Raw genomic sequence first — 11,943 nt, forward strand, 5'->3', positions numbered from 1 at the left:
GTGCACGAATCTTGTGAAGCTTCTGTGTCCGTTGGCCAGTGCTATTCATATGCATTCCTATGGTGGCATGGGATCTAGCTGCACGTTACGAGATTGAGCCATCTCTATTGCCAAGTCCAAAAGAAAGCCTTGACAACTCTCGCCGTAGCGTGCTGGCGCTATTCTCTGCTTGAGAGCACTTAGTAACAGCAATTCTTGGTAAGGGGCAACAAAAGCGCCTCTGGTCCCTTTTCTCCCACTTGGACTGATGGCAATACTGCCCGGTATTCCTACCTGTTAAAACAACTCTATTACACCATACAAGCTGCCTGAGGTTCCATTGGCAGTCGACCTATGCTGCCAAGACATTCTACTCCAGCGGGGTTGCCGCAGGTCTCCCGTGGGATGTGTCAACAAATGCGTAGTTTTACGCCGGCCGGTACCGTGGATTTCTCCAATCGTAGTACACCAATCATGATCGTTCGCTTTGCTTCTACCCCGACAGCCGGGGATATGCAGCGGCTGCGGGCTGGCGGGATAATGCATACCGAGAGAGGGTTCGTTGCTTCATTGCTGTCCCCATGAACCTGAACAATGTGGTCAACATTGGATTTGGATGTGTATTTTCTGCTTTCCAAACAACTGGCAATCCGGCTTCTGAAACAAACACTTCCTCCTGAGACTTACCCCATCTTTAAGCACGTATATTGGATTTGTCAAGATGCTTTATGAGGAAGACGGACGTCTTGTATTTCGGTACGACGCGGAGAAGCTCTGGATCGAACCATGGGGGCCCAACGCATTCCGCATCAGGGCCACCAAGGCCGGAGAAATGCCCCTGGTAGACTGGGCCCTTGACCTCACCCCCGCCCGCCGCGAAAGCCTCCATCTCCATCTCCGAGCAGGACAAGACGGCCTCCATCACCAACGGCAACATCACGGCCACGATCAGCAAGCTGGGCAAGCTGACGGTCCACGACGCCGGCGGCACGGTACTACTCGAAGAGTATCGGCGCACACGGCGCGACCTGCTCGACCCCAAGTGCAGCTCCCTCGAGGTCGAGGCGCGCGAGTTCCGGCCCATTACGGGCGGGGACTACCAGGTAACGTCCCGGTTCGAGAGCCTCGACCCGCGCGAGCGCATCTACGGCATGGGCCAGTACCAGCAGCCCTACCTCGACCTCAAGGGCAGCGACCTCGAGCTGGCGCACCGCAACTCGCAGGCCAGTGTGCCCTTCGCCCTGTCGTCGCGCGGCTACGGCTTCCTGTGGAACTGCCCGTCGGTGGGCCGCGCCGTCTTCGGCAAGAACGTCATGAGCTTCGAGGCCTCGTCCTCGCCCGTCCTCGACTACTGGGTCGTCGCCGGCGATACGCCGGCCCAGATCGTCGAGGCGTATGCCGACGTCACGGGCAAGGTCCCCATGATGCCCGAGTACGGTCTGGGGTTCTGGCAGTGCAAGCTCCGGTACCAGACGCAGGAAGAACTCTTGGGAGTCGCGCGCGAGTACCGGAAGAGGAACCTACCGATCGACTTGATCGTTATTGACTTTTTCCACTGGCCGCTCCAGGGAGAGTGGAACTTCGACCCTACATACTGGCCGGATCCTGGCAAGTTCATCATCGCTTGGTATTAGTTCGAAACGTGGGATTCGCGGGGCTAACTAACCATGACTGTGAATGAAATCAACAGACGCCATGATCAAAGAGCTGAAAGAGCTCAAGATCGAGCTCATGGTCTCCATCTGGCCCACCGTTGACAAGCGGTCCGAGAACTACGAAGAGATGGTGGAGCAGGGCCACCTGATCCGCGCCGAGCGCGGCATCCGGACCGCCATGAACTTCCAGGGCGAGACGGTGCACTTCGACGCCACGAACCCGGCGGCGCGCGACTACGTGTGGCGGAAGGCGAAGCAGAACTACCACGACAAGGGGATCCGCGTCTTCTGGCTCGACGAGGCCGAGCCCGAGTACAGCGTCTACGATTTCGACAACTACCGCTACCACGCCGGGCCCAACGTGGCGGTCGGCAACGTGTACCCGCGCGACTACGCGCGGGCCTTCCACGAGGGCCAGACGGCGGCGGGCCAGGCCGCGGTCGTCAACCTGCTGCGCTGCGCCTGGGCGGGCTCGCAGCGGTACGCGGCGCTGGTCTGGTCGGGCGACATCGCCAGCTCGTGGGGCAGCTTCCGCAGCCAGCTGGCCGCGGGCCTGAACATGGGCCTCGCGGGGATCCCCTGGTGGACCACCGACATCGGCGGCTTCCACGGCGGCGACCCCGCCGACCCGGCCTTCCGGGAGCTGCTCGTGCGCTGGTTCCAGTGGGGCGCCTTCTGCCCCGTCATGCGCCTGCACGGCGACCGGGAGCCGCAGCAGCCGCAGCATGGCACGACGGGCGGGGCGGGCTGTCGCAGCGGCGCAGCGAATGAAGTATGGTAGGTGACTATAATGATTGACCTGACCCTTTCCCTATCTCTTTCCTACGGCGGAGGTGATTGCTAATGATCTATTATCGGAAACCTCCAGGTCCTTCGGCGACGAGGCATATGGCATCCTGAAGAAGTATATGCACATCCGGGAAGACATGCGGGACTATACCCGGTCTCTCATGAGGCAGTCCCACGAGACAGGGGCTCCAATCATGCGCCCTTTATTCTACGACTTCCCGACGGACCCCAAGTGCTGGGAGGTCGAGCAGCAGTACATGTTTGGCTGGAAATACATGTGCTGTCCCGTACTGCAGCCGGGTAAGCGTAAGATGACCGTGTACCTGCCCAAGGGTCCGGAAGGCCTCAGCGCCGGCAGCAAATGGAATCTGACCCAGGGAGATGGAGCGTGGGAGGGTGGCCAAGAAATCGCAGTAGATTGCCCGTTAGACTACATGCCAGTTTTTGTAAGGGTGTGATGAGCAGCCTGATAGCATCATGGTCAGATAGGATAGTGAGCCACCCTCTTTTCACTGATATGGTTCCCTTTATAATTTTGTAGTATTTGCTACCGACTCTCGGCGTTAGTACTACTCTTTTGGAATAAACGGGATGTCTCAGGAGGGAATAAAGGCACTTCCTCGAATAAACGGTGAATCAATCTCCTTTGAGACACTGGGATAACGAGGAATAACGGCTGGAATAGGACGGAATAATCCCGAGAGGCAACATGTCCATGGCAGGGTTTTTGCTTACTGGAGGTGCATTGTAAGGGGTAAAATGTTCATTGGTTCTATAGACATTTTGTCTAATGTGGAATAACGGCCACTTATCTTTTGGTCGTCACGCTGTAAGGCAGATTTCGATCGAACTCAGATAATCAGCTCTAATAAAACAGTCGAGCCAATCGCAATGTGGTTGTTCCACTCATGGTGAAGCAGGAATCCTCATTGAGAGGCTGGGCTCCTGGCGCCGATTACGAATATCTTCTCTATAGCGATGCCGATAATATTGGCCCCGAAGATGGGCTAGTCCCTTATCCAATAGGCGCCGCCGTCCATCGAAACAACGACATTTATAGTGACCACGCAGCTTCCTCAGTAACCCTAGATGAATCGCCACCTCGATCCTCGGCCCCTTCCTCCTGCTCGCAAGCCGCGGCACTGCGCGAGAACCTTCAGACTCCACCCAAGCGGCGGGAGCTTCCTTATGTATCCCCGAACATCAATAACATCATCAGGAAATGTACGTGATGTTCGACCACCTTTTCTCAAATCACACCGCTCAATCATGCCGTCCACCTGCCTACCGCCAGTTACCCGATGACAGCCCAGTCATCATTCCCGACTACCAGCCAAATGGCGCTGGCGCCGGCGGAGGCGCACCGCAGGATGCTGCTGCCAGTGGCGAGAAGACAACCACGCAGCTTGCCGGTACTCCGCTCGACTACGTGGAGGCCGCTCGTCAAGAGGAAGACTCAAGAATTTGATTTCACCAACTGATGTGGCCGACGCCGTTTTCCTTTGTCACCACACACAGCATCAATTACAAGAGAAAATCAAAACAAAATTGAAAACAAGAAGAAAAAAAAAAAGAAAGAAATAGAGAATCCGAAAAAGGCTCTTGAGAAGGAGTCCCTCAAGGAAAGTTCCCCATGGAGAGCCCCCAAAAAAAGTTGGCAGCTCATTCGACCGTCATTTGCTATGCATCTCGCGACACACGCGCAAAACGTTAGTCTCGTTGTGTTGGTGAAGCTTCACACAGGCGAAGCGCATATTACGGGCGAGAGATGTTCGCCAAAGGTCAGCAATGATCAAGCGAGCCACATCAGCCAAGTTTGCGCCTGATGAACCGCTATTAGTTTGAATGTTGCACAAGCTTTCGGTGAAAGCATGCCACTGGACTCGGGATGGACAATATCGCAACTTGAGCATCTTCAGGCGCGAGGATAGCAGCATCGGACCGTCCGCGGGGACCCTGCTCGTCTCGGGTGCCTCGACTCGACGTAAACCAAGGCTCAACTGGATCAACGAGAGGCAAAGACGCATCGGAGCCGCACCGTTTTGCCTGACCGAGCCGTCGCCTTCCACATTCAGGGCATGATGTTGAGCGACCCCAGGATACGGCGATTGCTGGTCAAAGGATCACATACACTTGGAGTGCTTGGTGTCAACTGATGGCAACGACCTGTGATACTGTTCGAAGCCAGACTTTTCTCGTTCCAACCTGGCCGAAGGCGGCTTCTAGGGAGATGTTCCACTCGGAATCAGTGTACCCCATTGCGGTTTCTAGGGAGGTTTATCTCGGGCTCGCTCGGCTTCGGTTCCCAGTGTTCAGGCTCTGTCTGATCTCTCCTGGAACAGTACTTCGGTGTCGCTGGCTTCGTGTGCCCTCTTTCCGATCCGTTGCGTTGAAGCTATTTCGTCATTTCGCTTCGGCTCGCTTCAACCCTGTTGCGGCAAACATCATCTCCAGAGCCCAGTGAATAGCTCACTCAGGTCTTGGCCCTTTTGATGTCCAGATAGCCGATATTTCTAGGGGCTTGGTCTAGGGCGTCGTAATGGCATCGTTGGACGATTCGGGAGCAAGTGTCGGGCAGACAGCTAAGCAAATTGGTCATGCTGGATCTGACGTCGTACCTACCATTTCAGTCTCGAATTGGCGGCATTTGCTTGTCAGGGTGAAGGCTGAAGGGAGCATGCTGTGTATGTATTATTGCCGGGGACGGCGTTTCCACCAAGGAACTCAGCACCAAGGGCCACTTGAAACGGTTGATCTCTGTGTACATGTCATTTGCGCTAAATATCCAGGGTCTAGGTATTTCATTAGGGTATTGTTGGGAGATATCTCTCCGCACTTCTCTGCAAGTCTACCAGACTCCAGATATATCTAGATCCTTCTATAGACACGCTGTCCACTTCTGACTAGGTCTATAAAGACCCAGCCTTCATCCGGGCTTCAGGAGATGGATAGCCAAGGAGATCAGACAATACACTTCTTCACCTCACCCAACAGGTATCGCTCAATGAAAGTTCCGAGTAAGCCACATCAAACAAAGTTCATGAGGTTTTGGGAATGCTAAAAACTTTCTCCTCGTCACATCGGAGAAAGCAAACGGGGAAGAAGATAAAATCCCTGGCTCTCAATTCTGGTGCCCCTTCCTAAGCCTGATCTGCTAGGCTAACAACGTTACCGGTGTCTACGAGTCTACCTACCTCACGCTCTAATATACATTATCGCTGATACACCAACGCCACTCAACCACCACCACAGCACTTTCCTTACATCGACGTGAAGATGAGCCCGATCAACTGGTCCGCAAGTCCAGTGGAGATGGAGGCCGCCTACAAAGCCTTCGCGGGCAGGAGAGCTGCCGAAGTCGAACTCTTCAAGAACCAGCCCAAACCCACCCAGGCCGATTTGGAGCGGGCGAACCTTGTCATCTCCTCGGCCGACGAGGAATGCATCTTCATCATCTACCACACGGCTAAGGATGCGCAAGCAACAGAGGAGAAGCAAGAAGGCCGAGCCATCTCGGGATTGAAGGCCTTGTGGAGGGACTTCCGGCTGGCCAGAGCGGCACGCCGTGAATTCAAGGGGCGGGAAGGGGCCGACGAACCCAGCAACAGCAGATTCATCACGCTCAAGAGAGAAGAAGGTTCCTTGGCTCGCGAAAGGCTCTGCCATTTCGTGGAAACTTCTTCGTACCCCAGCATGAGAAGAATGCCCCTCGAGAATGGCAAAGTGATGCTTCGATCCGAGCTACCAGCTTCGACACCGGCTTACAAGATGTTATTAGTTATCATGATGTGTCACCCTGGCCCCTGCCGTGATGCAGTAGTGCTAGATACGGGGCTTCAGCGATGGTGGAGGTGGGAGTACTCCAACTAGTAGCTCCCGAGGGCTTCGAATTTAGTTAGGGGTCATATGATCGAGCTGCACAATATAATTGAACAAACTTTGGAACTACCTTCCAAGATGAGTGTCCGAGGAAAACTACATGTCAACCCTGCTTCAGGTTCTAGGAAGTGTGTTTCCCTCCGCGTCATAGTGGGCGTAGAGTCGCGACTCCGGCGTTTCCATCTCATGCTGCTGGTGATTGACAGGAGCATGCAGCTCCCCCAAAGGCGATGAGGTGTCCGCCTCGACTCGCGCATGTGCCGCGTCCAGCTCCTGAGGATGATGTTGATGGTGGTAGTAGTAGTAGTTCGTATTGGCGGTATCAGATGTCATCATGTTCTGCCCGTTGTAGGCGGCGAATTCCCCTCCTCCTCCTACTCCTCCCCCTTCAGTAGGCAGCTCGGCAGCCAGCCGGCGTCGCTTACGGAAGTGGCGCCAGACGAGAGCGATGGCGGCCAACGCAATAAGCCCGGCGACGCCACAGCCGACGCCGATGCCGATCTGGGCATCGCGGGCGAGGCCGTGTGGGGCCGCTGTGTCACCGCCGTCGTCCGATGCAGCCGAGCACGAGATGGAAGGGAGTGGAGCTGCCGTGACATTAGCATTTATTTGGCACTAGGTAGTTAAAGGGGCCTTGTTTTCGGACGTACAAGGCGGTGGGTTATGGTCGCAGCGGACGACCTCCGAACAGGCGAATTGGCCTTGTTTGTAGAGGTTTCTCTGGTACTGCTGAAAACAACGAAATCCTCCATTGTCATAGTCGTAACCGTTCGTCCCGTTCCCGACATAGTCGCCTTCCGAGCGCTTGCCGCCCAAGGTAGCGTTGAACTTCACCCCTGTCGTGGTGAACTGGCCCGACGCGGAACCACAGAACCACGTTGCTAGTTGGCCGTCAGTTGTGCCGACGACTGCCGTGTCTTGCGGTTTGTTCTCCGGGCTCGTCGCATTGAAGTAAGCCATCTGCGACTGCAAGACGTTGTTGCCATTCTTGCAGTCCGCGAGCACGACGTGTTCGGTAGGCTGAGAAATAGTCATGGTGGCTCGCCGCAATTTTAATAACTCGGGCGACAAATTGCATTGCTCGACTCTCTCCCCCTTTCTTCACACCATCAGTGGTGTGCTCATCGATCTGGGGTAATAATACAATGCCGGAAATGCCCGTCTACATTGGGGGAACTTCACTGGTGTCGTCGCAAAAGCAATTCGCGAAAGGTGCAAAAGGTTTAAGAAGTTAGTCTTACTCTAGCATCGGGGGTGGTCGAGTTATTCATCCAGGCCAGCTGAAAAACGGCGGCAACGTGACAAGAGCAATGACACACCCCCACGGCCTCTCATCGGGGCCTTTCTGCCAGGCTCATTACCACCGTGCAGATATGTTGCCCCAGCCTGCTGGAAGAGCTGTAAAAAAAAGCACTTTGCGGTGGTTAGACCAGCCCAGAAGTGGGATGCAATGTGACCGGTCATTTCCTGCATGTCGCACAATGCGTCCTGATCTGGGCAACTGATAGGCAAGGCACCTTTGGGGCAGGGGTGCTCGGCAAGAGCCGCGTTGCTAAGAGTCAGGCTGGGGGGGGGGGTGCAGTCTGCCTACAAGTCGGTGTCGCATTTAATATATTGGTTTCCCGATGCGGAATCTGCTGCGTCCTTGTCAATAGCCGCCTTGGCTGGCACATGAAAGGTATAATATAATCTAAAGCGTGCAGCGCCCCCCCTGGCCCCCCTCAGTAAGCTTAAGTTTCAACCGTGAATTTAGGGTGGCTTAAAACTCTACCAGGTGCTTCTTTTAATTTATTTCAACTTTATTATAGTGTTTAATGCTTTTATATAATAAAGATACTTAATTAAGAAATTACGTTAAGCTTTTAAAAGCGTTTTTATAATATTAGTTATATTTTAAATACTAGTTAGCTTACTTTATTAAAATTTAATCTTAAAGAATTTTTTAAAATTTTATAATTATAATATAATAAACTAAGTTTTTAAAGAAATTAAGTAAAATATACTAGGTTTATATTAGTTTAAACGAGATAATATTATAACTTAATTTAATTATATAATTAAACTTAATATACCTCACGGTTTAATTAACTATAGGGTTTAATTAATTATTTTCTTATAATTCTTAATAACTAAGTTTATTTTATCTTTTTTTTACTATTTTATTATAGTTAGTAATTAAAAAAAAGCGATATATAATTAACGCTTTAAACGCTTTAAAATAGTCTTAAATTAAGTCTTCTCTTATATAACTTTACGTCTCCGATATCGCGGCGGTATTTTACGATAAGATATATAATTATTAACGTAAAAGTTTACTATTTTCGAAGAAAATATAATAGTTTAGTATATAATCGAACTAAATTAGCGATCGTTTCTTTTTTAAATAAATAGTATTAAAGATATAGCGAACTAATTATTCCTTTAACGCGACGCGGGACGCGTCGGCATTAACTAGGCCTCTAGCTTCGTATAATAATAATTAAACCTTTAAACGCGTTTTAATTAAAGAATCGATTATTAAAGAGTCTTTTATAAAGATCTCGACGCGTATCGCGTATAATTTACCTTTATATAAAATATAATTAATAAATATAAGATCTAAGAGGAGGATATCTATAATTTCGACGAGACTAGCTTTCTTATAAGTTAAATTTTATCCGAAATAATCGTTACAACCTCTAATCAATACGAGAGGCCTAAGGTAGTTTAATAAAAGAACCGAGAATAGGTTATAATTATTTAAGGCGTCGGATTATACGGTTACGCTATCCCTCCGTATATTATATTTACCGAGAAAACGCACCTCTTTTTTTAATATAAAAATAGCTTATTATTAAAGGATTAAGTAATCGTAATTATTAAAAACGGCTAGATTACGAACGAAAGAAGCGAGGATTAAATTCGATATTTTAATAAATATATAAAGTCTCGTACGAAAAGTATTTATCGCTTATTAATCCTTGACGGTTATAAGAGCCACTATTTAATAACTTTCGAGCTTTATTATAAAAAGAACTCGATTATTATACTCTATATACTTTTTTATTCGTCGGATAAGCTCTAACCTTTTAATATCGGCTGTTTTTATATATTAAAAAAGTTATACGAGAAAGAAATCGAGCGTTTTATACGGGCGTATATTACTTATATTTTAAAGGAGGACTTCTTACCAGCGTTCTTAGAAGCGTTCCAGGCTATTTTTACCGTTTTAAATATTTAGGGAGGTTTTTAAAGGGTAGGACTTATACCGTATAATCCGGAATATATTATTTTATAATTAAATATAAAGCTACGTACGCCGACGCTTCTGGTAACCTTTTTCGGCCTATTTATACCTTAAGAATTAAAAACCTTAAATAATTTAATTAAAACTTAATCTTAAACCGAGTATATTAAAAATCGAATCGCGTAATATTAAAATAGCTTTTCGATATTAATTTTAATTAAGCTTAATTAAATTATAAAAAGTATAACGCAGGTTATATATTAGCTCGCTTTATTAAAAGATAAAGTAACCGCACTACGAGAGGCGAATAAGATACTTAGTCGACGCCGCCGTATAAAAAAGAAACGGCTATAAAATAAAGGATAACTTCGTATATAAGTTAAAAAAAATTTATAGTTTTAAAAGGATATTAATAAATAGTTATAAAACGAATCGCGTTAAAAAAGTAGTTATACGAGAACGTTTAAAACGCGCTTATAACGCTGTAGAATCTGCGGAGAGCCCGGATATAATGCTCATACCTATTAGAATAATATAGAAATATCTAGAGATAAGGATTCCGATTAATTTTAAGATATTAAATAAAGTTTTTAAAAGTCGTTATTTAAACCTTAGGGTACGTTACTTTTAATACGGCTTTATAATACCTTAAAGCGTGTATAAAATTTAATATAAAAAAGTACCTCGTAAATAAAAACTTATAAACTTATTTATAATAATAAATATTATAATAATATATTACGTTTAAAGGCGATTTATAATAAAGTAAATAATATAAAATAATTAATTAATTAAAAATTACGTGATAATAAAATAAAATACTATCTAATGAAATAATATTACTTAATTTAATATTATTTAATTAAATAATAAAAGAGATTAATAAAATTAAATTAAATGTATAATAATAAAAGTATTTTATATATTTTATATAAATATTTTTTACTTTAATAATTAATTTAAGTATTAATTTAATTTATTAATAAAGTAAAGAATATAATTTATTTTTAAGTAAATTATATTACTTTTTAAATTACTTTTTTAATTTTTCTATATATTTAAACTTTAACCCGTAATAATTTTATAATTATAATATTTATTTAATTAAAAAAGATTTAATTTTTTTAATAATTTAAATAATATAAGCTTTTATAAATTCTTTAAATAAAAGAGTCATTATAAGAATATACGATGTTTTTATTTTTTTATATTATTAAATTAATAATTAAATTTAAAAACGCGAAACTTAATATTTATAATAACGTACCCTATAAATAAAATAACTATATAAACGAATTAACCACTTTTTAAAACGTAATATAATAAAGTATAAATTAATATTATTATAACGAATATAATTTATTAAAATTAATCGGAATCTTTATTTTTAAATACTTTTATATTATTTTAATAAGTACGCGTATTATACTAGAGCTTTTCGTAAATTATATAACGTTATAAGCGCGTTTTAAACGTCTTTATATAATTATTCCTTCGATGCGATTCGTTTTATAATTATTTATTAATATCTTTTTAAAACTATAAATCTTCTCTAGCTTATATACGAAATAATCCTTTATTTTATAGCCGTTTCTTTTTCGTACGGCGGCGCCGGTTAAGTATTTTATTCGCTTTTCGTAATACGCTTACTTTACTTTTTAAAAGAGCGAGCCGGTATATAACTTACGTTATACCTTTTATAATTTAATTAAGTTTAATTAAAATAATATCGGAGAGCTTTTTTAATATTATATAATTCGATTTCTTACGTATTCGGTTTAAAATTAAATTTTAATTAAGTTATTTAAGGTTTTTAATTCTTAAAATATAAATAAATTAAAAGAGGTCGCCGAAAGCGTTAACATATATAGCTTTATATTTAATTATAAAATAATAGATTCTAGATTATACGATATAAATCCTACACCTTAAAAACCTCCCTAGATATTTAAAACGATAAAAGTCGTGTTACGACCTAGCTTAAACATGCGACCTAGAACCCACTTCACGGCACGGCTTAACGATACCCGAACAGCTGTATAAAAGACCTAGCATAACTCTAAGCCCCACTATATTAACACTACTCTACTAGTTAGTGAAACCCTATTAGTTAACGAAGCCTTACTAGTCAGCGAAGCTTATAACGACTAGCTACGACGATAACCGGCAGTATAGAATGGATAATACGAAGTGGATAGTACGAAATAAACAGTATAAAATAAATAGCTAGGATTAGATAAGCTATAATAAGATAATATTAGTTACGTAAAAATAAGATATAAATATATTAGATCGTAAATATTTAACGCGAGCTAAGAGGAGTAAGATATATTAAATTATAAATATTTTTAAGGTTTAACGAGATTAATAAAAAAGAGATTAAATATATAACGATAAACGTTTTTTATATATTTT

The 11,943-nt window shown here is 44.9% G+C and overlaps 3 protein-coding genes across 3 annotated transcripts; 2 read left to right on the forward strand and 1 right to left on the reverse strand.

The window, feature by feature from the left end:
• Window positions 1-700: 700 nt before the first annotated feature.
• Window positions 701-3,891, forward strand: PG994_001237 (glycoside hydrolase family 31 protein; the record flags this gene model as incomplete). The annotated part of the gene is made up of 6 exons (XM_066852646.1): window positions 701-820; window positions 882-1,587; window positions 1,670-2,411; window positions 2,503-2,811; window positions 3,400-3,647; window positions 3,737-3,891. 6 exons carry the CDS (start codon window positions 701-703, stop codon window positions 3,889-3,891), a joined length of 2,280 nt encoding a protein of 759 aa, XP_066720787.1.
• Window positions 3,892-5,699: 1,808 nt separating this feature from the next.
• Window positions 5,700-6,293, forward strand: PG994_001238 (uncharacterized protein; the record flags this gene model as incomplete). The annotated part of the gene is made up of 1 exon (XM_066852647.1): window positions 5,700-6,293. One exon carries the CDS (start codon window positions 5,700-5,702, stop codon window positions 6,291-6,293), a length of 594 nt encoding a protein of 197 aa, XP_066720788.1.
• A 123-nt stretch (window positions 6,294-6,416) lies between these two features.
• Window positions 6,417-7,337, reverse strand: PG994_001239 (uncharacterized protein; the record flags this gene model as incomplete). The annotated part of the gene is made up of 2 exons (XM_066852648.1): window positions 6,417-6,889; window positions 6,953-7,337. The coding sequence occupies 2 exons, from the start codon at window positions 7,335-7,337 to the stop codon at window positions 6,417-6,419; spliced, it is 858 nt and encodes a 285-aa protein (XP_066720789.1).
• Window positions 7,338-11,943: the final 4,606 nt, after the last annotated feature.

The sequence above is a fragment of the Apiospora phragmitis genome (genome assembly GCF_038363925.1).
Source record: "Apiospora phragmitis strain CBS 135458 chromosome Unknown utg000002l:1.0-5516284.0:1.0-5523493.0, whole genome shotgun sequence".
NCBI classification, from domain to species: Eukaryota; Fungi; Ascomycota; class Sordariomycetes; order Amphisphaeriales; family Apiosporaceae; genus Apiospora; species Apiospora phragmitis.